Source organism: Gymnogyps californianus, chromosome Z (assembly GCF_018139145.2).
Source record: "Gymnogyps californianus isolate 813 chromosome Z, ASM1813914v2, whole genome shotgun sequence".
NCBI lineage: Eukaryota > Metazoa > Chordata > Aves > Accipitriformes > Cathartidae > Gymnogyps > Gymnogyps californianus.
The window spans coordinates 12,098,568-12,125,563 of NC_059500.1; the positions used below are offsets into that span (position 1 = coordinate 12,098,568).

Here is a 26,996-nt window from a genome sequence, read left to right on the forward strand (position 1 = left end):
AAATGATAAATTGTTGTCAAAAGATAAATTCTTTCCCTAGCACAAGTGTTAACTGTCAACTCAAAAAAATATGTCCTTGCAAGTATGTCAAAGGGGAATATCCTTCTTTCAGTTTTAATAGCTGTGATTACCAAACAAGAACAACTACTGATCTGCAATGCTGAGTGGTAGAAAACAAGCCATTTCTCACTGTAGTTGGTAAATACATACAGGAAAAGGATATGCTGCGAAAAGCTGACATTTTCATTACTTGAAACTGAAATGTTTCCACAGTCATTCTTATAGGAACACAGCAAAATTATTCCAGAAGGAAGCCTTTTTATTTAAAAAAAAGAAAGGGGGGGGGGGGGGAAGGAGGGGGAGATAATCAATGCATCTCACTATAGATGCAAGACTTCATAACCATTGTTTAGCAACATTAGGCTTCAAATGTATTTCAAAAAGGGCTGTGGCTTAACATGCATGAAGCCATAGGTACCAGCAAGAAGTACCTGGTACAAGAAGTGCCTTTTTTCTCCTGGTACCAAGACCAGGAGAAAAAAGCAACTCATATTCGATAGCTCCAGAAACTCAGAAGACATGAAAGAATTCAGATTACAAGTCTCCTTCTGGTTTAGTCAGTTATACCAAATGTCTCAAATAAAAAAAGGTAAAAACAAAGTAACTGAAACAACTGGTCAATAGTGTGGAAAGCTTGAAGGTAACATGGCTGTGCCTTTGATAACTCTAGGAGTTGATAGATTTACAAAAATTGTTAAAGGAATCAAAATGAAATACAGGATCTGAGCTGTATTTGTGTCAGTTATTTTCCCTTTACATGTGGATTAAAGCATTTGTCACTAAAATCAGAGGCTTGCAGATTTTTCTTCTGTTGCCTTTTACACCTTTCTACCTACTTCTACTCACACTTGGCATACTCCAGGAAGACAAAGAAATCCATAGAGAACAGTACAATAAATCCTTTCCTGCAGTTGTGCACCAAAACCCATGATGTCAGCCTGGCAAATCTGTACTGTAAGAACTGCCAGTTGAAGTGTACCACGATGAAAGAAAATAAAATGTAGAAATAAAGTGCTTTCGTATAGCAGGCTAAGTACAAATACATGAAGCTAAAGAAAGTTCCTTGCACGTATTTAAGGTCTTGCTTCTATAATGCAATATACAGCTGCTTCAATATATAATGGACCAACCATGAACCAGTTAGGACCATCTACAGCTTGAAGTCTTATTACTTACCACTCTGCTTGTGGTGGTTGAGAGGAAGTACCACTTTCTGCAGGGATACCCAGGTTCTTATAATCCACATGACATCCTTGGAGTGAAAGGGCTTCAGGGTGTGCAGGTCAGTAACACTACTACCCATACTGAGCTAGACTTCACTAAAACACACCTTGATTATTATAAATACTCTGTACTAATCTCACAGCACAGCTACCCTGAAAGGCAGTGATGCCTATAAAAACTTCAGATTACTCAAGTTCTCTTAACACACACTAGTTTCCACTAGAATTAACATTTTTCAAACAGCTGGCCTAGAATCACTAAGACATAACAGCAATACATACCTACAAGCACCTACGAAAGAGTAAGCAGTGATAAGACATGCCAAACAGGCAGCCTGGGGACTCTGAATTGCAGAAAGAAAAGGAAAATTTGCTTTTCAAGAACTCTCTGCAGAAAACCTGAAAATGAGTAAGAATAGGACTGGAACTAGAGTATTCTCTCCCCAGCATCCACAAACACAAGGTAATCTTGCTCCAGTCTACTTAAATCAGAAGTATTGCTCCCAATGCAGTTATAAGGTCAGACACCACATTTCTCAATCTCATTTATATGAAAATCTTTTGGGACAAGACTGATGCAACATTTTTGCTGGCAGCTGAATGTATGCCTCAAAGCTGAGGAGCTGCTCTCTGATAAAGTAGAAACATCACCTCTATCTCCAGTAGTTCCAACCCTGGCCTTCTCACCTAAGAATGTAGTTTAAATTCAGTATCCTTCTTAGGCATGCTTTATGCTATAGAGAAGACATCACACCTTCAAACAAGAGGATTGCGATTAAGTCTTGCTCCATTCTATTCCCAGGCAAGGAGTCTTTTGACACCAAGTAGCAGCAATGTGAGCTTCTAGCATATAAAACATCAAAACCATCATGTAAGGATGTGGGCAATTTGCACATCCATCATTAAGACCTTGAGGCTCACTTCTGTGTGCCTGCAGCAGCCTCCTAATTGGGAGAAGCATGTAATCCTTAAGCAGTTTTAATAAGGAATGCTAAATATGTGAACTCAGATCTGCAAGACAGAGATAAACACTTTGAATAGCCATCCCACTAACTGATCAAGTACCAGTTATATCTTTCCGCTCCTGGAACAAAAGGTCAGGAAACAGCTAAGTAAAGGACCTTTTGTTTTGAAGCACTGAAGTCATTACCTATAGAGAAGACAGGCTTGTTTCCTACATCAACCAGCTGAAGACAGCAAGGTGTGGCATCAGCCCAGTCTAGTTTCTTTGGAATCCCCAAGTACATTCAGTATACTTCACAGTGAAGAGCAGAGATTGCTTTGAGGTTTGGTCAGCCCAGAAGGACTAAAAACAGTCGTTTCAGTAGCCAAGGCTACTGAATACTACCCAATGCTGAAGCAGGGTACTTTACAGATTTAACCATTCCAATACCTAATGTCTTAAGAGCAAGCCACCTGTTATGGGAAGAAGTGCTGGTCATTCAGAACCAAAGGGGAGGCAAAGCAACCTTCATTCAACAGCACAGAATTCAGCCCGAGACTATGCAATAAGAAGGAAGCCAAAGGATCAGTGTTGGGCTTTAAGCAGCCTCTTAGCTTGACTCTTTTGTGCCACTAAATGGTCCCTACCTCAGGGAGGGTAAGTTGTCAGCAAGCACTAATAGAAATAAGGAACAGCCATGAAGCATGGCCTAGTGAATTCACCAAGACAGAGGTATACGTCCTGACAGTCGTCTTTTAAAAGTCATACTCTTCAGGCAGGATTCCCTTGTTTTGGGGGAATTTGCTTTCAAATTAACAAACTGTGTGTAGAATAGTCAGTAGAAAAGATCAAGATTTAAAAAACCCAATTCTTGCAGTCTCAGAAGTACAGCATCACTTCTCTAGGCCTGAGTATGGACAATTCTCCTCTTTAGTTTCTACTCTGTAAGGTACCTAAGTCAAGCATAAAACTGACTGATGCTGTATAGAGCTGAACTGCAGGAAGTCTAAGAAGCAGGGCTTGAGAATCCACCTTGTGACTGGGGACACAGAAGTGTACTTTGACAACAAAACTGTTTAGAGGACAGTAGCCAAGACCTATAAATCAAGAGTGACCAATGCCAAAATATCCCTTTATATGTAACAGGTTATTCTCACACTATGCACAAGTAAAAAACTTATCAGACATGGTCATAAATGCTGTCTCCAGCATGCAGAGAGTGATGACAAAAAAGCATCCTCAAAAATGATGCTGATTATTCAGTGTCATATCAGTATTTTCACTAATTGTCTATTAGCAGAATGCAGGTATGAGCACTGGCAATTAAAGTACTTTGTATTATTCAAAAAAGGTACGAGCTCTGACTAAAGTCAGTCTCACTGTGCAGCAGACTAGATGGTCAAATTTAGGAGAAGCAATCCCTAACTTAGCTCACACTGTTCACCTTCAGCAGGTGGCGATTTAGATGAACTGAACACTTGGGAAATACTCCCCTTAGTATCTTTTTGTTGCCGGATTCTTGTTTAAGCGTCATCCTTGTACTGATGACACAGTAGTGTCTGCATCAGTGTGGGAAAAGGTGGCATAACTTCTTCCTGCCATGCTAGAGGAGGAAATATGTCATCAGGACAAGAGCAGAAAGCACGTGCTGCATGCCAAAGACAAGTCCTGGCATTAGTGCCAGAGCTACCTGAAGGTTTTTAGGCCTTTCCTCCACTACTCATGTACACTGCTGGGGAACACATCTCTCCAGCATATGCAAGCCACCAACAGAAACATGTAGTAGAAGCTAAAGCAACACACAATCTGCGTCAACAAAAGCTTTTGTCTTCCCACTTCCCACTGTTGCTGCTCAGGGAACACTCAGTTCCAAAAAAGTTTTTATTCAGTGAGAGAAAAGTGTCCATATTCTGCCACTACCTTTCGGTAATAGGAAAGTATTGGCTTCTATCCCTTAAACCAAAGCATAGAGAACATGCAGCCCCGAAGAGGTGTAGTTTTAAACACAGAAGCTAACCAGCACATTCAGGAGTTGCAACCAAGAACATAAATTAAAGATGTTTTCTTGAAAGCTGGATATTTGAGGACTCTGCAAAAAAAGCCAGGAAATGAAGTACCAAAGTCAACATTTCTGAACAAAACTAATGAAACGTTGACATAAATGGCACATCAATGTTTTTTACTTTGAGGAAGCTTAGAGTTGAAAAATGGAGATGAGACAAACTGAACTTTGCCAACCATCCTTTCATTCTTGTCTTGAAGTGCAGGCATCCATGTGGCAGTTCTATCAAAGTTAAACTGGTCTAAATACATGTGACCTGTGCACCAGCTGTTGCTAAAATAAAGTACTAATAGAATTAAGTACTAACAGTAGAACACTGCAATTCACACTTGCACTGTCAGACAGCACACGTTGATTCAAATGTGCATCCAAAAGAAATTGCTCAAGTGCTGCAACGCAAAAGCGGCTCTACCTACAAAGCAAGGTAGTCTGCCCTTTTGCCAAGGTACAAGTTTAATTACCTGCATCCCTGAAAAAGGAAGTTTTGCATCAGCTAGGGCTAATGAAGTCATGACTCTAATGGAGTTGAATAAAAACAAGTAAACCTTGTATAAATATCTGCTTTTCCACATCTAAATCTTCTTTCCAAAGACTCTAAAGCTCACAAGATTTAAATGCCCTGTTAGCATTTATAGCACTCAAACAAACCTGGATGAAATGCAAAGACAGACACTTAATTTTCGGGTGTCTAACCTAGATAATGATGAACCTAAGTTCCTTCTGACTAGCAACATCAGCATTGGTTTCTTCTGCCTTTATTCCATGATTTAAGAGAATTGCAAAACACCACCTGACAGCTCACTGCTTGGAAAATGAAAAGATGCAGAAAACCCCAAAGCCAACATACCTGTTATTTTGTCCCTGACAAGCTTGCAGGATTCTATCTCACCAATGCTGCCAAACAGACTCTTCAGTTCTTCTTGTGTCATGTTCTGTGGAAGGTAGTTGACTATTAAATTGGTCTTGCTGTCTTCCGTGTTTCCAGAATCAACTGGTGATGAGCAATTATTTATGGTGGTTGAACCATGGGCTGTGTTATTGCAAGTTGGTCCATTAGACAGTTGTGTTTCCATGGCAGCAATTACCTGCTGAAAAACACAGAAAACAGGAACCATCAAAATTCCTATTTCACCAACTATTAGGAGAGTCCAGACAAGAATCTAAAAGACCTGTCACTATGCAGAAATGGTATTGCCAGGGCCATATACTGCCTCTGTATGCAAAAAACCCCCACCAATACAGAAGGATTTTAACTGTTAGTCAAGGCAATACTTTAAAAACTTACAAGCAAGTAAAGTTGTCACTAAAATCTTCTAGGAGCTCTCTCAATGAAGTCAATGCTCAAAGCTTAGTTTCCATCCTCCCCCATCCCTTCATTTAGGGGCACCACAGCCTTTCTAGTATAGAAGTTACCAAGCAGAATTGGCCTGTTGCAAGGGTCATCAGTTCTAAGTTAATAGAACTGATAACTGAAATGATATGAAATGTAGCTTTTAAAGTGATAGTATTTACTTTCAAAAGGTGGGTATTAACTGTATCCTGAGCCTATTTCTCATAAGCAATAGCAGAAAGCAAGATTAGTAATTTAAAGAGATACTTAGAGAGATATATGAATGTGCTGGGATGGAAAACAAACTCTTCCTTGATAACCTCTAGGTCAACGTTCTGTCACCACAGGTTGGAAGCAGGTTTCTAAATGCTTTTATTTGATTAAACTGACAATTCCTGGTTCTCACTTCTTCCCTCCCCTGCACCCTGAAAACAGTTAAATTTGATACTTTATTTTGATGTCTAAAAGTAAATCAAGTTAAGGGACTGATCACCACTCCAGGAACTACTGTGTTTCACTCCAAAGTAACTGACTGTATGATTGGCAGATACAGCAGCAATCGTTTGGAGAAGTGTCAGTACTTGCCCACAAGCTATCACATGTACAAAAGCCTCTCTGCCATCCCAGTCAGTCACTGAATGGTAACAGTTAGCAAATGCAGTGGATTTTTAATGGCAGCCTAAGAGCCAAGACTTGAGCAGCCTACCCTCTTTGAGACCAACTATATAGGACAACATCCAACAGAAAATTCTATACATTAGTTCTCCAGTAATAAATATTTCAACACAGAAGCAAGACTCATCAAGAAGTTTCAATTAAAAAAATCCAGCAATCACTGAAATCCAACCTCCTACTTAAGTTTCTAGGAGGAGTTCTCACACAAAAAAGCCTATTGTAAAATTGCAGTGTAATGTCAGGACCTCTGGAGGTTATCTGTCCTAACTGTCCTGTTTATAGCAGCACATGCAATCAATGCATACCCAAACAGCTGATTAGGTCAACTGTACTCAGGAAGTGCAAATCTGAATTTCCTAAAAACATGAGGGGGGTAAGTTGAGTGTCTTAAACTACAATTCAGACATTCCTGGGAACGCATTTCTATGTTCTGCATACAGATGTATTTTCCAAGAGGTTACTTCAGCACAACACAAAAAAGGAAAAATGCATCTATTAAGAACATTTAATATAAAAATGTGATCTAGTTTTTCTGAGGAGCTACAACTAGAACATTTTCTTCCCTTGTGACAAACTCCAAGGGGTAACCTGCTCCTAGCACTGTGATGAAACAAGTCTGCTCAAAAGACTAGGAAGTAGATGATCTCAATTAAGATAAATTACTTTTCAAAACACTAGTGTATCTGGCAGAGCTACTAGCCACAAATGCTGTGCTCTGACTGAGGCTCTCTAGGATTGCTTCCCCGCCCGCCTTTTCTTTTTTCTCAAATTTAAAAGTGTTCATTGACCAAAATTAGCAGGATTTAGCAAGGACAACAAACAATCCTGACTTAATTGCACATTTATTTTCATGTTCAGGTGGCAAGAATGAGATCCTAAGCCAACATTCAAGTGAACAGCTGCAGTAGCCTGTGTGTGCTGAAATTACAGCATTTCTCAGCTATAGAACCATCTGCTCTGAATAAAGTGATACTAATATGTTTTACAAATAACGCATATTCCATTGATAGGTTGAATACAACTGTTCATAAAACACAAAGCACATCTTCAGCAGTTACTAAATATTTTCCACCCAGAAAAATAGTTTGAGATAAATTTACAGTTTTCAAACAATTTCTTAGAATAAGACTTGTAAATATACTTTTAAAATAGTAATCATAAATACATAGTATACAGGTTTTTAAAGTTACTGCAATTTAGTATTCAGACCATACCAAAACTATTTTAATACAATACTACTCTTCAATTATCCACCAGGTATTTTGAATTAGTACTAAAATCTAATTGACATTAGAAGAAAGGCAAGCCACTGCAGTATAATTTCCACAGGAGATCACCATATTATAGAAAAAGTTGTCATGGTACGCCAGTGTGCTCTAGGCTCTCACAGAATAGGGACACAACCTACAGCCTATAACATTCCAAATGGAAGATTAAAGAGTTTGGTATGGCCTCAGCACTATTAACATGTAAAAAGTAGCCTACAGAATTTAAGAAAAATCCCACAGACCCCAGTCCAAGGCTCTGCTGCCCACGAACCACTTCTAAGCAGAGAAGCCACATCACACAGTCTGACTGCCATGTTAGTTTGGAGTTGCCGTCTGCAATGTGGACACAAAAAGTACCGTATGTTAGATTAGCAAGATAATGCAACAAATCAGTTTGTACAAATTTACAGTAATTGCATTTATATTCCCAGCACGTCCATGCAGTGTGGCTTAATTGGATTTGAGGCAATTCCAATCTAATCTTTCCAAATTCAGTTCTGAAGTTATTTTTCTTACATGAAATAAGATGCTTATTTTTAAGAAGATTTAAAAGATAATGCAGTCTAGTTACCCCTGCGCCTGCCCTGGAAACTACTTCCAGAACCACACCATGCCTAAGAGGGACTATACCACAAAACAAATTTTTAAATCTTCAAGACTGAAGGAAGAGGAAAGAAAGAAAACGCAGTGAGTTGATTTTCCATTAGCACGTAAGATGGCCATGCACCACTGAAAAACAGCTCCCCTTACATTCCTTTCCCAGCCCACAAAAAAATACACAAGACAAACTACTTTGCTAGAATCCAGTCTGTTCTTAAAATCATAGGTTTTAAAAATTAAGTAAATTAAAATCTTGCACAGATGGTATTAAGTTTCCTTGCAATAGCTGTTTAAGAGTACCACTGGACATACAAGTGGCACTAGAGTCAAGGATTTCTCAAGTGGAACAACAGAAGCAAAATATGCATGAGATACTTCTTCATAAGGGTATTTTTGTCCCCAAGCACACTGTTGTTTGTTTTTAAATAAAACATCATTGCAAACCCAGTTGGATTTGAATTGAACAGTGCTAGGAGGAAACCACAAAAGCTAATAGGCCATTCACAGATGATTACAAGTAGTCCAGATGTTAAATATAACCACAGTACTGGCACAAACAGGAAGACTCCTGACTGTTGCCACAGCTTAAGACTGGTGTAGATACAAGAGATCCTTCTTGCCCTTAAGTCTAAACTTGATAAAAACCCAAGGACTCAGATTTTGGATGGCTGCAGCATCCAGGGTTTATAAACACATACTTCAAAACAACTTTTCCTGTTTTAAAACAGTGTAAATTAGTCATCATTTCAGTTTGCTACCAAAGTCCATATGGCTAGCTGACTTCATGTCTGGTCTTTATTTCTAACTTAGGTTGATAAAAACCTTTAATCTTCTGTTTTTATGCAAAATACTGAGGCTTTGGTATCAGCTGCAAGCTTGCAAGCCATTCCCTCTGGTCTCAATCCAAAAACAATGCTAACAACCGTACTTCTGAAGCTCTCCATTGTATATAGGCAAGTATGTTTGATGAACTGCTTACTACATGAAGAAAAGCTGAAAGTCTCAACCGACTTCTTTTAAGTCCAGACAAGCTTTATTAAGCAGACCACATTAAAGTAGCAATCTACAAAATTCTCTGTCCTACAGAGACTGTAGTGATGTGCATAAGATGATATATTTCGATCTCTATGGCTCTCAAACCAGCATGACCCGATAGATTATCTGCTTCCTGTGAGCCATGGGCTGCAGATGGAAAACTCCAATAGGACAGCTTACTTGTGTGCAGAGGACTTCAGTGTACTCGCTAAGGAGACTTCACTGTGCCCTCCAGCATCACAGCACTTCTCAAAAAAGCAAAGAGCACCTCTCATTTGAAGTACTTTCAGTTTGCATAACACATCTATCTTCACTGAAGTGTTCCACAAGGTACTCACATCAATGTACAAGTCAGTTCTCTAACTACCACACCATTATGTCACAAAACCAAATTTTGCTCTATCGATTCTTTTACCATTTTTATTACTTTCAAAGCTGTACAGAATGCTCTTTTATATCTAGTTTGGAAAATGAGAGTTCTTACTCTTTTATTTACACTTCTACCTGACCTAAAAAAAATAAGGGATATAGCTAATTACACCAAAGAAAAAAGTCATTTTTTAAAAATCAGTTTCCAGCCTAAACACTGTACTTTAAGATTAAAATGGCACGTTAATGTAGAATTAGAACTGTGAATAGTCTCCAAAAAAGCTGTAAAATACTGAAGTACTAAAGAATCACTAGTACCATTAAAAAAGCTAATACAGTTTTTGACTATTAGCCTCAGAGACAGTATTGCATTGAAAACCTAGGAAATCAGTAAGTTCAGAAAATAGGGCTCTATGCCTATTAAAGAAATGTAAATTTGCCCTAAAATACATTCAGATTAAGAGGAGAACAATTAAATGAAGTTGGAAAAGGAAATCTGTTCTTTCTTTACAGTCCTGAAAGGATGCAGAACTGAAGACTAAGTTGTTCAGTTCGGCAAACTGAGTGGTCCCCTTTGTTAGCATACAGTAAATGGGAGCCATCTACCTTTCAATAAACTTAGTTTTAATTCACCAAGCACAGTTAAGATTTTAAATCCAAACACTTAAACACTGTTTGCAGTGTTAACTAAACCCCAGTTTCTAATTAGCTGCAGTTCAAGTAAGTCATGAGTAAGGTTTGCATAGCAGAGAAGCAAGTAGGCTTTTTTTTTAAAGATCAAAGACATCAGGAGTTAAAAAGCCATATGGTTTATACGATTAGTTCTGGTTGCCATAGAACAGTTCCAATTATATCAACAGTAGATTTTTATATGAGAGCTTTAGAAAAATAAAGCAGAACTAGCAAGATGAAGACCAGCAAAACAATAGTCACAGTGGTCTACTAATTTTCCCTGCAAAACAGGTATTTTGGTATGTAATATACTCAACCGCTCCTGCTCAGCTGAAGAGCCAAGGTGAGGTGACAAAACAGAAAAGCCTTCAACCACTGTTACCACCTCAGGTGCATATGCTAGGGAGAAACCTTTAATGCATCACACTTCTGGCCAAAGCCTTTCTACCACTTGTTTTGATTAATACCTGTGCATCCCTGTCATTGAGGAAAAAAATTATTTCACATAGGTTTTATATACAGAATTTACTACTATTTATAGACACCATACCAAAATCACTCCACAGATGCCTGCCCTGGTTAAGCTATATACTTCTAAATGGTATTATTTCATAAAGGTGACTACAGAAAAATCAGCACCCTGAATTTAAGTGGCCAGACACCAGATATTAAAACACGTCTGCCTCCTCCAACAGGTTACCACTGTTCAGAAGCAAGTGAAGCTGCACCATGAGATGTCTCCAGCCTCAAGGGTCACGGCTGATAGAACGCTCTTGATAAAACCTTAAGAGATGCTAAATAAGCTCCTGAAGATCCTCCTGAAGACCAGGAGACTTTCAGAAAATGCTTTAGAATTCAGTATTTGCCTTTTTCCCTCTTGGGTACAGACAGTGCAATGGAAGCATAGGACAACTATCACAGGTTGCTATTTGGACAAGCAGACTTTACAGATTTTGTTTTCATAATACCAAATAGCAGAACAAGCAGAACCCCATGGCTGAGTACAACGTCCTTTGTATCTTCCAGATATGAAGGTCTAAGCTAGAACTTTAGTCTCGGCTTGTAATAAAGTTGTTCTTTTTTAAAATTTAAATACCCAGTGTGTTTTACAGAGGATTTATACCACCTACTTTGACTCACAACAATAACAAAGGTAATTTAGCAAGGATAAGCCATTTGTTGTCTGTGAGGAGTGTTGATAAACACCTTAAAAGAAAAAAAAAATCATCATTGAGGGCTCAGTGAAAGGCAATAGCCCTGACACAATCTAGATGCTGAGTTTTGCTTTAAAAAACAGAACTCAGCAAAAAATTTTAATACCTCCAAAAAAAAAATTTAAGTTCACGGTTATTTGTACTTTGAATAGCTGCAATTCTCAATGCTTCCCCTTCACTGATGTGTATCTTTACTGGAGTGTTAATTTGAAGGGCTCATTTTTTTTGTTCAAATAGCCAAATGTCTTATGAGCCTGCATGAAAGCACAGCATTAATTCATGCATACTCAAAAAAGCTGTACAAGACGTAATGGAGGCTCTTGAATCCAGCATATGCAAAAACTATTACATAGGCTGCCAGAACATCCCAAACTTCTTTATGGGTAAAGGCACATACAGGCCAGAGGGCATCTCTTCAGTCAACAACCTTGCTTGTCAGAACAAAACACTACTCACACTTTCAGTTTCCCTGTAGGAAGGATAGTTGTCAAGGACAGCTTGATGGTTACTGTGATGTTCACACATTAACAGCATATATTGTGCTTGGTGAGTTTGCACAAAAGGCTAAACAATGCTAATTTCTTAGTCTGTGTTTTCACTGTTATTTTAGAATAGTATAAACCAGCATTTCTGTATTAGCAGCCCTCCCCACTTGCATGTCCATTCATTCGTGTCATTCCTTCCATTACACTGTTGAAAAAAAAAACTGTAGCATGAACTAGATTAGGGCACTGCTCCAGGAGAAAACTCACTCAGCCCAAGAGAACCAACCAGTAGAGTATCTCTTGATTTACGCAAAGTTATGAGGAAGAACTTTGTGACACAATACAGATCAAACACAAAAAAAACTCACAGAAAACTTAGAATTTCCTTCTGATAAGGTGGTCTCAAAATTTTCGAAGTAACTTAGAAAGTTACTAATGTAAACACAGGCAACTAAGACCAGAAAGCAGGATTCCTATGCAACAATGAATCCCAACTACCTAGCCTCCCTATGGTGGCAGGTTAGAAGGGAAACGTTTTCACACTGGCTCTTCTATGAATCACTAAACAAGTAACACCACTTAACACTTCTATACCTTGGCCTCAAAGGTATGGTGAGAAAGTGAGTGAAGAGATTGAAGATGGATATGAAAAAAGACATATGGGAGGTAAGCAAAGGCATTTTAATTCATCCTTGTGATTGGCGCTGCTAGAGTTAATCTGCAGAAGCTTTCAGCAAGGATGAAGAGGCAGCAAGACAGACTTGCCCATTCCAAGTAGGCAACGAGAAGACAAGTTGACAATTGCAGACAGCTGAACAAGAAACAGCCATCAGTACAGGCATGAATTCTGCTATCAGGAAGAGAGCTTGACAGTCCTGCTGACCACATTAAAAGGACAGAAGGAAGAAAGGGCAAGTTACTTATTGAACGTAAAAATTTATAGGGAACATTAAAAATGTATACACAGATTTAAAAAATGTCTCCACACAGTATGCGATGCTTTTGGAAACTCTTAGCATTCCTGCAAAACACCTAAGAACCTATAGGATGTTCTAAACAATGCCACACTAACACTACTAGTGTATTAGGAAGGAAGCCAGCATAAAGATTTGCAAGCGGTTCTGAAAAAATAATGCATGTACAACAAGGTGAGCACATTGCTTGACAATGAAGTAATCTAGAGACCACGCACGAGCTCTTCTGTCTGACTGCAATTACTTACTACCTTGTCAGCTGAGATAAAGGGAGGGAAATGCACAGGGTAAGTTATCTTAGAAACCGTACTAGAAATATCAACTCTAGTCTTCTGTAAAGAAAACATACACCTGCATTCTGTTAAGTGACTAGTTCAAGTGAGACTCCAATAAAGTAAACCCATTTTTGTTCCTAATTATTCAGGTCAATTTAGACACATAACCACTTTACCAACATAACTTACTCTGAGCAAGAGAGTATCAACATGCAGCATTAATTAGTTCATGCACAGGATGAAAGAACTCAGCACAAAAATTACACTCTTTTCATTGCTCTTTCATTTAAAAAAGTTTAAAGCCAGCTGAGGGAAAATGATTACTTTTGTTATATTTTAAATCCTAACTAAATGTCAAGGTGGGCCTGTCTGAACACAGCCAATATTGCTGAAGTTCAGCAAGAGTTCCACCAAAACTATCACTGAATCACAGACAGCTGTTCAGGTCTCAAACAAATAGCAAACCTCAAACAAGTTGTGAACAATTCCAGACTTGATCGATACTTTAAATGAGACTGCTGTTTAAAGGAAAGGATATGCTCAAACTTTTCAACTGCACCCTACCATTCACAAAATCTTGCCTACTACAGTTTTTGCTCTTATTCATTTAAAGACGTGTGCATGCTGTCCCAACCTCATATGCTAGCTCCCAGCCTTCTAGCAAAGTGCTCTCCAAAGCAATACAAATCTGTCAAAATGCATATGTATCCCGCAAGAAGTAACAGTATCTTACTGCAGACATTTCCCTTCAGCCTTACACATCTGCAGTCCTCTTGAGCCTACTGAGAATAACAGAAGAAAACAGATTCAATGGCTTGAAAGGAGACAACTTGAGGACTCTTCAAATACAGCATCTTGATAGCCTGAAGGGTTTCAAAGTCAACATCCACTTTTAGACACACAGCGCCTGCTCCACTTGAACTGGCTAGGATGCCTACTTCAATTTTTCAGCACTTATCTCACTATTCCAGTTGGGCTGTGTAAAGCTTTTTCCCCTTTCACACTGCAGTTACATCCTTCTGCCCCACTGGCAATTTCAAAAGCTGCAGTTTTACCAATAGCCAGAAAAAGGAAGCAAACCAGGTTAGTCTGACTCTGAAGAGGTGCCCAAATTTAAAAAAAAGTTAGAAAAACAGCTTCTTCCTAATCAAGAAAGCACTGTGTCAACTTCAAAGGCACCCAACTACTCCATTTACTCTCCCATTCTTCTCCCTGAAGGAGAATATAGCTGTCGTGGTTTAACCCCAGCCAGCAGCTAAGCACCACACAGCTGCTTGCTCACTCCCCACTACCCGCTCCCAGTGGGATGGGGAGGAGAATCAGGAAAGAAGGTAAAACTCATGGGTTGAGATAAGAACAGCTTAATAACTAAAGTAAAATATAACAATAATAATAATGAAATATAATAATAGTAATGAAAAGGAATATAACAAAAAAGAAAGAGAGAGAAATAACACCCAAGAAAAGACAAGTGATGCACAATGCAATTGCTCACCACCCGCTGACTGATGCCTGAGCAGTGATCTGCCCCTCCCGGCCAACTCCCCCCTGTTTATACACTGAGCATGACATTCCATGGTATGGAATAGCCCTTTGGCTAGTTCAGGTCAGCTGCCCTGGCTCTGCTCCCTCCCAGCTTCTTGCACACCTGCTTGCAGGCAGAGCATGGGAAACTGAAAAGTCCTTGACTTACGATAAGCACTACTTAGCAACAGCTAAAACATCAGCATGTTATCAACATCATTCTCACACTAATCCAAAACACAGCACTGTACCAGCTACTAAGAAAGTTAACTCTATCCCAGTCGAAACCAGGACAATAGCTATAAAGTCTTGTCCCTCATGCACCCAACTTTCCTCAGTGCAACGGAGGGCCCAGCAATGGATGACAGAACTCATCTTCCAGGCTGAAGACGACAAGGTTAGAGGAACACTTCTGCTCCACTGATTTTTCACAGCAGCGCTCCTCTTGCTCACAGCTACCTGGTAAACTGGAGAGATGGCTGGGCCCAAAACCCGGCAGTACTGCAGATACTGCACCAGAGGCATGCCCCAGCAGACCCACAGGGCCAGATTTTGAGAACCTGGTATTCTCCATCACACCCTTCAAACCGCAGGATGAATCCCTTCGATTTCCTCCCTTCAGGGGAGTTTTTGTTCTCTCACAGTAAAGTTTGACCTCAAATGTAGAGTGGACAAGGAAGAAGTTGCATAACTGAATATCCCTACCCCTTAAACCCTCACATACACAGCCAGTTAGCTAAGCAACTGACATCCTCTATCTCATAAAGAGTGAAAAAAAGCAAACAGCTGAAAGTCAAAAACCAGCAGCCTCCATGCCTCTCCCTTCCTCCATATCCTTCTTTACAAGTCCTTTCAAAGTGGTGTCATGCTGGGACAGCAACACAAAGCCTGTGCACTCATATGCCTCCACTAGCCCAGATCATCGGTGGCCTGACAGACAACCATGTCACAAGTTGGAGATGGCATCCTTCTTTTAGTTCTAAAACTGACGATAAGCAAGTCTTACGTGCAACACGAAAAAGTATTCAAACCAAACTGAAATATGCACTATTACACACACATAGAATCAAGTCATTTTTGCACAGAAAAAATTCATCCTTCCATCAAACCTTCCGGAAAAGAACAGATCTTCAGTAAGACAAAAGCTCAACTAGAGGGCAAGACGCACTGGAGTTTGCCATGAACTCAGCATTACAGCAGCTATGACAGCAAGCAAACTACCTGAACAGCCTGGGACATGACATTGTCCAAAACTGCTTCAGTGACCTAGGATCACGTCTTACAAACATTAAACACTATTCAAATACTAAATACCTGCCTTCCCTCATTGGTGAAAGGCCTCAAAGTAGCATGTCAGGCAAAAAACAGAGATTTGTGGCACCAACTGACTTGAGCTGCACAATTTTTTTTTCCACAGCTGGGCATGAGGGGTTGGAGGAGCAAAAGGAACACTGTTCAAAACACTTCCAGTCAGCATTTTCTGCCCTCTTCAGTCAAGAGCAGCTCAGACTTCACTTACAGCCTTGAGGCTTCCATCACTTCTTAAAAAAGATTTAAGATCATCCAGAAAGAGTGAAGACATCAACAAGCCATTCTTGTCCAACAATTCATAATGAACTAATATCAAAAAATATGGCCAAAGCCAGTTTACTCTGAACACCTATTACAGCTAAAGACTGACTATTCAGTCTCTAAGTAGCATTCTTAACAGTCTGAAGTTAATAATCACCTCTTTTAGAAAAAACAACAAAGTTTAAAGACAGCTTGACTCCTCCCCGCCTGCCCCACCAGGAGTAGGAAGTCACTGCAGTTCCATGAATGCAGCACAAAGGCTTCCAGTAGCAGATGAAGAGAACTTCATTTCTTAATCCTGCTATAACATGAGTAATGAATAATGCAACACAGATATAAAATGACAGATCCATATGCTGTACTGAGATTACTTATGTGCAGAAATCTTTATTTGTATAATCCAACTAAAAATGCAAAGACAGATACTTAAGAAGTTTTCCTATTTTAAAATAGTCTTGCTCTTGATTTCAGTCAGCACAGAAATCTTACCCAAGACTTAAGGTTTCTGACCTCTGTGGATGGGAATCCCTGCACAAACATAAATTCAAGAACAGAATTTCAAACACAGCAGCCAAGATGCCAGAACCCTTTGTTAAATCTCTAAGAATTGGATACATCATAATTAATACTGCTAATCATATTTTCCTATCATTCTGTCCAGAAAATATGAAGTTTCTGGGGCCATCTGGCTTCCATACACTCTAGCTCTTTCTCCCAACCTTTTGTTCATGGAAAGCTGTATCTAATTTGTCTTCCACCTCTAGTGTTTTCCAGTACCCCAATTTCCATTAAACTATGTACCACTAAATTGACTTAAGATGCCCTTGTTCCTTACATGGGGTAACCTACAGGTTTTTATTTGATTCTTATGCTATATTATTTCATATATTATCCTATGCTAGGTGTTATACCCCAAACCTATTAAAAGTTCAACTTGATATATATTTATGCAGTAGACATTTCTATTATCTATGTCTAACCCACTAAACATTGTATATACATACTACTGAAATCTAGACCTTGTAACAGCAAATTCTAGATAAGGTAATCTTCTTTCAAATTAGTTTTGAAAAGCTGACTTCACTGTCTTAGGAGATTTATCATTGCATCAAAAAACTGAATACCCCATTTCATGGTAAAACTAATTATATGCCTAATTCAATAGCAAGAGAAACAGTAGTCACAGAAGTATACCACTGCAACAGAGCTCCCAAATACTCAGAATCATATCTTTCCCAATTTATTTTATTCTCCTGTGCACATCTTCAAACTTTAATATCAAAGGAAAATCAAGAGAATTGTTTACAAAAAAGTTGGTAAGAAGTCTCAAGACAGCATGACAGCAAGAACGAAGTCAGTCCAACAGCACACAACTCCGAATAAACTTATACTTTCCTGCCCTGTATCAATGCACATCAAGCACTATAAAGTCCCCTATGCTCTGAACACCACCCTGTAACACACACTACAGGACAAAAAAGAGCCCGGACAGAGAAATCAGACACACAGCACCAACCAAAAATTTATTCTGAGAACATCAACAGGTGGAAAATACAACGCTGATGCTATCTGACTTAAGACATGCAGGGCTAACCTGCATATTTTTATTACCATTTCACTACAGCAATGTAGCAACTCTGAGGCGTAGGAGAAGGGCAGCTGCTTTTACCCAGTGCCCAAGTTTGAGATCAGGAAGTTAAGACCTTGCTTATCTCTAGCACCCTTTATAGCAGACCTGTCAAATCACATTATTTGCCATGGCACCCAAACACTGACCTCTGAAGTGCTGAAGAATACCTCAAAATAAACCAGATGGTGGATTTTATGCTGTGACATCCCTCTGACATGGAGACAGGAATCTGAGTTTGGAAATTTTTGTCTTTGTTTCATAATGAATTACTTCCAAAACAACAAAAAGTCCACTTTCACAGGGTGAACATTATGCTTGGAGGGAAGGGGATGTCTTGTGAAACAAAGGCATCAGTAAATTAATAAAGGCTGTTCAGAAACAGTATGCATCTTCTGTCCCGGCACTTTTACCTTGCAAAAAAGATGACAGCGGTTTATACTGAATCTCCTAAACTACAGGGTACTTACACATACACTTTACCAGAGTCAAGTCAAGAATGTGTTTTACTACAGCAGAAAAAAAAAAAAAAATCAAAAGTAAGCACTGGAGACATGTTGACAACAGGGCAAAAGGCATCAGTGCTATGGAAAAGTCTGAACAAACTCCTATTGTAAGTATTAAAGACCTTGCTGTTATCAGATACAGGTTCTCACTGTCCTATATGATTATACATTCCCACTAAATACACACAGGAGTCCCAAACAGTTAAAAAGGTAGAAGTTACACTACTAAAGTAGTTTTGGTTTTCTCTGTAGGAGTTGAACTTCCATAGATCCCATTTTCAAAAAAGTGCCATCCAGATTACATTGGAACAGATTCTTCAACAAGTTATAACAGCAGCAGCTCTGAGTTTGAAAATGTCTGTTTCGTTAGGTGTCAGCACAGTCTAGCTCTAAAAGAAAGCCTATCGGGGAGAAAACTATTTACTCCACACTATTCATTTGGACAGGCTGTTAATTTAAGCCCTGCTGCCCACATTTTAAATGTGAGCATTTAAAAGAACAGCATAACTAAGAACATAAGGACACAGGCATACGACAATCATCCACTTCCGGAAATGAACTCACAGTCAAGATGGCCAAAATTTGAAAGGATTCAGTTTATACAAAGTGCTATATTGTCTCACAGCCAGAAAGCAATAATTTTTCCTTCTTCGCACTGTAGGTTACTACTTAAAGATATTACATTTTCCTAGAAGTAGTGCCATCATTCCACCTCCTCTCCTGCTACCAAAAAGATGACAAAATATATTGGAACTATCGTCCACCTACTTCCTAATACACAGACCAGCACCTCTAAATCCTGAAGCCCTGATATCAATGACCCACACATCTCTGCCTGAAAGATCAAAACTGTATTTCATTGTTCTATTATATAAATACAACATTAAACAAGAACATAGGGTTGTTAGGTTATTTTTAAACCAACTCAGAAGTCAAAAAGGATGTTTATCTACTTATTTCACTCTGCAGGCATGCTATACCATTCTATATTAAATGGACCTTTCAGTCGACGCTCAACTTTTAACCTTCAGAATTTTATTCATTGCTTTGTAAAGTTTTTGGGGAAAGTAGTAGAAAAATAGGTTCAAGTACACTTCCTAGCAACAGCAGTAAGCAAAAAGGAATTTAAACCTTTCTTACTGCAAATCTTGCATAAATACTGTACAAAATGCATGGTCACTACAAGTTACCTGCAAGTCAGTTCTGCAAGACAGTGCCTCAGCTGAAAGATCTGTAAATACTCAGTCTATGCATAATGGGTAATGCAGAAGCTTTACAGCTCTTTTACTCTAGGCAGAAAGAGCACATCAGGACTAGTTGCCTAAGGCTAGCAGTAGCTGCATCTGCAGTAAACTTGTTAACTTATAGAAAAAAAATATTAAAAGAACATTGGTTTGAGACTCAAGACTGCAGAAGTTCATTTAACCATACCAAAGCTCTGGAGCCTCGTGTTGCAAAGACTTTTAAAAAGCCAGTGCATGGGAAGGCTGGAAAAGTCATGAAGTTGAAGTCACAAACCTGCAAGTCACTTTATCTGAAGTCCATGCCATCAGAAGACACAGGGACAAAAGGAGGGTGAGACCAGGATACTGCATAAGTAAAACATGAAGAGCAGCATCCTGACACTGAGGACCTGCCATCAAGCATTACTTGACTGATGATGAAAAGAGTTTGTTGCACAGTAATTATTTCCAATTTGCAAAAAGTAGACTATTGGTAACTTATCTCCCAAACCTACCAAAAACTGCCAGCAGAAAAACACCAAATAATTACATATACTAATTACAACCTGTGCCACACAATTGTGTGCAAGTTTAGATTTTGCTTTCTTTACTGCACATCTTGAAAGGACATGCAACTGCTCTGTAAGGATTATTCTATTTGTATACAACAGCTTACTGGAAAATGGACTCAGCATAGGCAAGTTAGCAAATGTTCTCTTACTTCTCTCAGCAGTTTGTGAACTCCCTACAGCAGCAATAACAACTACTGAAGTAGGGTCTGGCAGGCATATCTCTGAATAACCTCCATTGAAGGTACAAATTCTCAGTAGGTTGCTAGAAGGTTAAACAACTGTAACAGACAGGCTTGAAACAGATACAAGTCAGGTGTTAAGATTAAAATGTGTTGTATTTTTCACTGGTGTAAGATCAAAGTTTTTTACTTTTTTTTTTAAACTCAGATCTAGAACAGACCCAGTAGAAAAAAGATCAAACACAGAATGCTGCCATATCCACCCCTACTAAATTCAGAGAAAGTAACTCCTTTTCCTCCCAGATCTGTGGACAATGACAGCAGCTCTCATTCAAAGCCATATGACGACTTCATCTAGTTGAAGAAACAGCTAAAAATGTTTAGGCACAGAAAGTGCTTAAACACAGAAAGGTTCTCAAGTAGCAGAGGCTGTCCTCACAATAAAGACATCCCATATGGTAACTATTTTTAGACTGTTAAGTGTCAGAGGTTAGAGAAATCACATGGGTGTCTCCAAACTACCAGCTCCTCAGCTGATTTTTATCCTTTGCATAAAGAAAAGGCAAGTTGGGATGATTTTTAGAACTAACATAGCTCAAACTCAAAAACTGTGTCCCCTTCAAAGTGTATTTAGCTTCCATAACTAAGCATAAGAATTCTTTCTAGTAAGGACCCGAAAGGAAAGCAAGCCCATAACTTTTGACAGAAATACCTAGAGCATTCAAAGCAGATCAGCTGAGTTATATTTAAGCTGGTTCTAATTCACTGCAGCTGCATCTAATGAACCACAAAGAAAAGCTTATTATTACAATAAAAGCAACACAGCTCAGAGCTGAGTGGCTGAACACTCTCCAAGTTTCCAGCATCCTTCAATTGGCTGTACGCAGCATCAGCTACTGAATGAGCTCTGTACTGTAGCTAAGCATGTAGAACCAACACAGACAACAACACCCCCCCATTTGTAATCTCTTGGATACATTATCAAGGGGGTATCAGACAGGGTATGCTACCTCTATGTTCAAATGGTTGCTGGCAGAGAATGTCTGCATTCCTTGATCCCTGAAGCACTCACCTGCTTTAAACATTGAAAAACAGAAGTCCTTCTTGTAAAGTTAACTTATACACAGACTTCAACATAGGAGTTTGTTATCAGCCACGCTGAAATCAGGTGAACAACCCAAGCTACCTGTAGGATTTTCAAGCTCATCTTGCCAAAAAGTGACTATGGTTGATCTAAAAATATCAGGTCTTGATGCAACTTGGACAAACACTGGTTAAGAACAGATCCATGCATTAGTTCTACACAAAAAAATCATTTAGGGATTCCTATATAGAACTATAAAGAAGTTTTACTTAAAACAAACAGAAGTGTACAGTGCACACTAAGTCTCAGTGACAGATTACTAAACTTAAACTCAAGACTTTGGAATACTGTCAGTTATCTCCACCAAGAACTTCTCCAACCTGAGCTTGAGCAGTTTATTGGTAACAAGTGGGAGTCATCAACTTTGATATACTAGTACATTTTTAGGAAGGTCATTGTTTAAGACCAGGGATGCATCAGGAAGTTCACCATATCCTCCTCCAAAATTTTACAAGTATTTTTCCACTCTTACAAAACGCTTCTGGTCTCCAGAGCGTTTCCTGAGTCATTTGACTACAAGTTATCCAGTCCCAAACAGAATAGTACATAAAATACATAAATCTAAAAACATACTAAGCAATCCAAAGTATTCAAGATTAAGTTAAATGCATTTACTTCATTTTCTTCCATCTTCTGTGTCAGAAAGGGGAGAGGGAAGGGAGGGATGTGGTGCAGGAGAAGCTGCAGAAGCTACTCAATGTTTTCAGCTTTGACAAAGACAGATCCATACCAGGTGCTTCAAAAAGCACTGTCTATATGGAAAATTAATAAGATTAAAGGTCTCCCTTCCATCTCTGGTAACAGGAAAGTCACTGTTGTGGTTTAACCCCAGCCAGCAACTAAGCACCACGCAGCCGCTTCCCCCTCCACCCTTCCCAGTGGGGTGAGGAGGAGAGGGAAAAAAGGGTAAACTCGTGGGTTGAGATAAGAACAGTTTAATAACTAAAGTAAAACAAAATATACTACTAACTAAGAATAATAATATAATAATAATAGTAATGAAAAGGAATATAGCCAAAAAAAGAGAAATAAAACCCAAGAAAAGACAAGTGATACACAATGCAATTGCTCACCACCCGCTGACCAGTGCCAGAGCAGCAATCTGCCCCTCCCGGCCACTCCCCCCTGTTTATATACTGGGCATGACATTCTATGGTATGGAATAGCCCTTTGGCTAGTTCAGGTCAGCTGTCCTGGCCATGCTCCCTCCAGCTTCTTGTACACCTGCTTGCAGGCAGAGCATGGGAAACTGAAAAGTCCTTGGCTTAAGATAAGCACTACTTAGCAACAACTAAAACATCAGAGTGTTATCAACATCATTCTCACCCTAAATCCAAAACACAGCACTGTACCAGCTACTAAGAAGAAAATTAACTCTGTCCCAGCCGAAACCAGGAGAGTGACACACTGAATACAAGAAACTTCACCAATTTACTCTTGACAGCTGCACTCCTTATTTCACAGTAGCATTTAACACATGGAAAGATTCACAAATCTACTGAGAAGACACAGAACGAGGGAGGGACAAAAAGCATTTTGTTCCAGGAAGTTTAACAATAAACTACTTTTTTTTGTTTGTGCTACAGAGAGCTTTGAGCTTTCTACCTCATTAGTCAAAGAAAATACACAAGTCAGCATCCTTAAATAAACTCTTCAGAAGGAAGTCAGGTAAACCTCAAGGAGAGGTAGATCAACCACACACCAAGCTGTAACACACAGCAGCAGTGCCTTTAAACGGTCTTCCAGCTGAAGAGACACTAACAGGTATTTCAGAAGTAGGTTAGTATGCTCAAGCGCTACAGCCTAAAATTAGAAGGATTGTTTCCCCCAGAATTGCTCTTGTATTTCTCTTCCCTTTTGATTTTTCACACAGCACCAGAAACATTTTATGTTCTATTCATCCAGAATTTAAAAAAATAATGTGAGTGCTGTTCAGTGAAGCGCTTCCTCATGGCTGACTTACAACACAGGTAGCAAGTATTTCTCCCTCTACCACCCACCCTATGCTCCCAAAACCAGCAGAAACAGTGTTAGATGGGAAACAGTCTTTGAACAGTAAATCAGAAACTAATATAAAATGGTAGAGAAAAAAACAAAACAAAAACTATCCTTAGTTCCAATATTTTAAAAAACAGTAAGTAGTGCAGTCTCCCAACTGTCACACCAGTCTGTTACATTCCAATTTGCTTATGCAAAGTACAGATTGTTATAGTTCTCTACAAAATCCACTACAGTAAGTGGATTAGCTACACAGACTAACTTCATTAGCAAGATTCTTCCCTGAAGCACTAGAAGAGGTAGGACTCTGGGGGTGGATTTTTGCATTTATTGAGACAGGTGGCAGAAGAGAAGCAGCAGGAATCTTTCAACAGACCTCAGAAAGGAGTAAGTAGTAGAAGTGATTCAGCTGGCTGAGAGCGCCCACTTGACAAGCAAGTAGAGAAAAGTGGCATCAACTGTTTTGCAAGCCTATCACAATTGGATTACCTGACCCAGAATAAACTGCACCAGTGTAAGCTGTCCTAGCATATTCTGTTCACCTCGGGGACCAATCTGCTCCTGGGACTGCTTGTTCCTTCTGGTTTTCAGCAAAGAGTTTGTGATTCAGTGATTCAACAGCACAATCATGGGATCCTGGGAGTCCATTATGGAGGGAAACGCTCTCACTACCACCTCCATGAAACAAACTCCTTCACCCCACAAAGCTGTGTCCCCTGAACACTGGTGCTGCACAAGAGTGCAAAACAGAAAAAGAGTATTAGTCAAGTTTTTCTAGCTAAAAACAGATGCTCCTGAAAGCTTAAAAAAAAAATGAACTGAAGACTCAATACCTTTTAGTATTTACAAGAAGAAGCTTCAAGAAGAAGATATCCCAAGTCAAACCTGACATAAAGTGTTAAACCACACCAGTACAAGGTAAGTGATGACAGTGAGAAATGAACAAAATCTTCACCAGGTGAGCTCTAGGATGCTGGGAGCCCTCCATTACACAGAATCTTTATTTCCAAGCTTTGTGTATTTGAATGTTTCATTTACCCCTTTAAAAAGGTTATCGGTTATCAATCCTTACAGCCTGCTATCTTAGACATCTGAGACACAGGATGTGTCTCAACAGCTTTTAGGAAGTGGCTTTTAGACATACACTAGCCATGCCAAGACTGTCAGTGGTACTGAGTGGTCAATCAAATCACTGCTCCTAGAAAGAGCATGCCTCCATCCTGTCTGGAAACCCAGACTGTCCACACCATACTCTTTCTCTAGCTAGAGAGCTTTGGGGGGCTTTCTAAATTTAGCACATCAACTTTGTCTTGTTACTAAGTGAAAAAAGACAAATGTCTTAGTAAAGGACATTAGTGCTTAATCCCAGTGTCTATCAAATGTAGAGTCACCTGCAAAAAGCATAACTCAACAACAAAAAACCAAACACAAACTTGGTAACTGAATTTGAATTATTAGAAGATTTCATAGTCTATGCATAGAACACAAACAAAAGAGACCTTTCACCTGCAAGCCTGATTTTGCAGACCCTGCCATGTTTCAACTCCCGCAGCTGCTCCAGCATTAACATCTGTTTCCCAAAGGTTTTCCAGAGTTGAAATTCAGCTCAATAAAGCACCATCTACACTATTCTTAGAATATCTGACCAACTAAATCACAGAGTGTTTGAGGTTGGCAGTGACCTCTGGAGATCATCTGCTCCAACTCCACTGCTCAAACAGGGCTACTTAGAGTCAGTTGCCCAGGACCATGTACAGACAGCTTTTGAGCATCTCCAAGGTGGGACACCCCACCACCTCTCTGGGCAACCTGTGTCACTGCTCGGTCACCTTCACAATAAAGAGTGTTTCCTGACATTCAGACAGAGCCTCCTGTGTTTCAGTTTGTTCTCACTACCTCTGGTCCTGTCACTGGGCACTGCTGGAAAGAGCCTGGCTCTGTCCTCTATGCACCCTCCCTGCAGGTATTTATATACATTAATGAGATCCCCCTGAGCCTTCTCTTCTCTAGGCTAAGCAGTCCCAGCTCTCTCAACCCTTCCTCATAGGAGAGATGGTCCAGTCCCTTCGTTGTCTTCATCACCCTTCACTGGGCTCTCTCCAGTATGTCCATGTCTCTCCTGAACTTGGGAGACCAGAAGAAGAGTGTCCACCTCTAGGCATAAGCCAGGCAGAGGCTTCACTAAATAGAAAGTTAAATTTGTTTCATTCCTAATAACTAAACACAGAAACCTACCTCAAGAATTTGAACAAGAGTGAAAATAACTGGAAGTTTATCAATGGATGTGAAACCCTATCCATGTAAGATATCACTGGCTGCCAACTTAGTACTTTAGTAAAATCTAAAAATACACCATTGTAAGAACACAGTGCAACAGACTCAACTCTCCACTATCACTCCCCAACAATTTCACCATCAGAACATTTTGGTCAAGCTTTGAAGAGTTATTAATTTAAGTAGACTGTTCCTGTTTCTAAGTGACAAGTAATTTTCTAACTCTCCACTGTGGGCAAAAGTCATTTGAAGCCTTCCCCTGTCATGACAGCTAGAGTATTTCCCATTTCAGTGGCTCGACAAGGAACCAAAAATCCAGATTACATGAACCAACAGAACAGCAGTCCCCATGATATACTTGCAATGGGTTTCCTTGAAAGATGGGCAGAATACAAAGATACCTGATTTCAGTCGTTAATGATACAAACCCTAGATACTATTACCCAGGAGGTTATGTTCAAATTTGGTAAGACATTGATCTAAAATCTCATTTTGCCCACTTCTGGGATGCTGTGAAAGCACTTCTTTCACTGATGCCACACAGAAGATCCATCTGTACCTAGGGCACTGTGCTTAGTCTCAGAGCTCAGCAATGACCCCTTGCATGTTTACAAGCAGTACACATACACAAAAAGATACAAATGATGGAGATAGAAAAAAACATAACCCTGTGGTTAGTTACCCAGGGCACTATCAGGTGAAACACCCAACAGCCCTGCAGTTCTTTTTTTTCCTTTTTCATACCAATAATCCCTGAAGTTCCACCTGCAACTCTACATACACTCAAAAGGCAACTTTCTTTACACCTGAAGTTTCAGAATTCCAAACTGTACAGTGTTTGCACAAAAAAGGGAAATCCCAAATTTGACAGTGGTAAGCAGTAGCCATATATAGGCATCAAAAGTTACTGATAATTACCAGCATCATCAGTTTATATCTCAAATTTAAGGCAAAACATTTGCTTCCCGGCACTGCTCCAATAAACCTGTGGCACAAGAAATGCTGCAACAGACAAGCTGTTTCTTCAAGCAGGTTTCCTTTAATCTTTTATATACCAGTACCAACAATCTCACCCAATTCTAGCAGATGAAGTGTCAGATAAGATACGTCTAAAAGTTTCCCTTTATATTGTCTGTGAAAAAACCTCACTTTAAAAACAGTTGCTTTCATCAGGAGACAACTGGAGTTCAAA

At 39.4% G+C, this 26,996-nt stretch overlaps 1 protein-coding gene across 9 annotated transcripts in view; it reads right to left on the bottom strand.

Annotated features, from left to right (window-relative positions):
* The window catches only part of ELAVL2 (ELAV like RNA binding protein 2), a 91,538-nt gene that overhangs the window by 40,156 nt on the left and 24,386 nt on the right, over positions 1–26,996 (bottom strand). For 5 of the 9 annotated variants that reach the window (XM_050912615.1, XM_050912612.1, XM_050912611.1 and 2 more), the window contains exons 2-3: positions 7,804–7,894; positions 5,136–5,376 (exon numbers count right to left, since the gene is read on the bottom strand). In XM_050912615.1, the coding sequence (XP_050768572.1) occupies positions 5,136–5,376; positions 7,804–7,875 (313 nt within the window). In that variant the 5' untranslated portion in view covers positions 7,876–7,894. Of the gene's footprint in view, positions 1–5,135; positions 5,377–7,803; positions 7,895–11,185; positions 11,201–26,996 lie in introns of those variants that run through there. The other 4 variants (XM_050912614.1, XM_050912613.1, XM_050912609.1 and 1 more) reach the window with 2 other exon arrangements.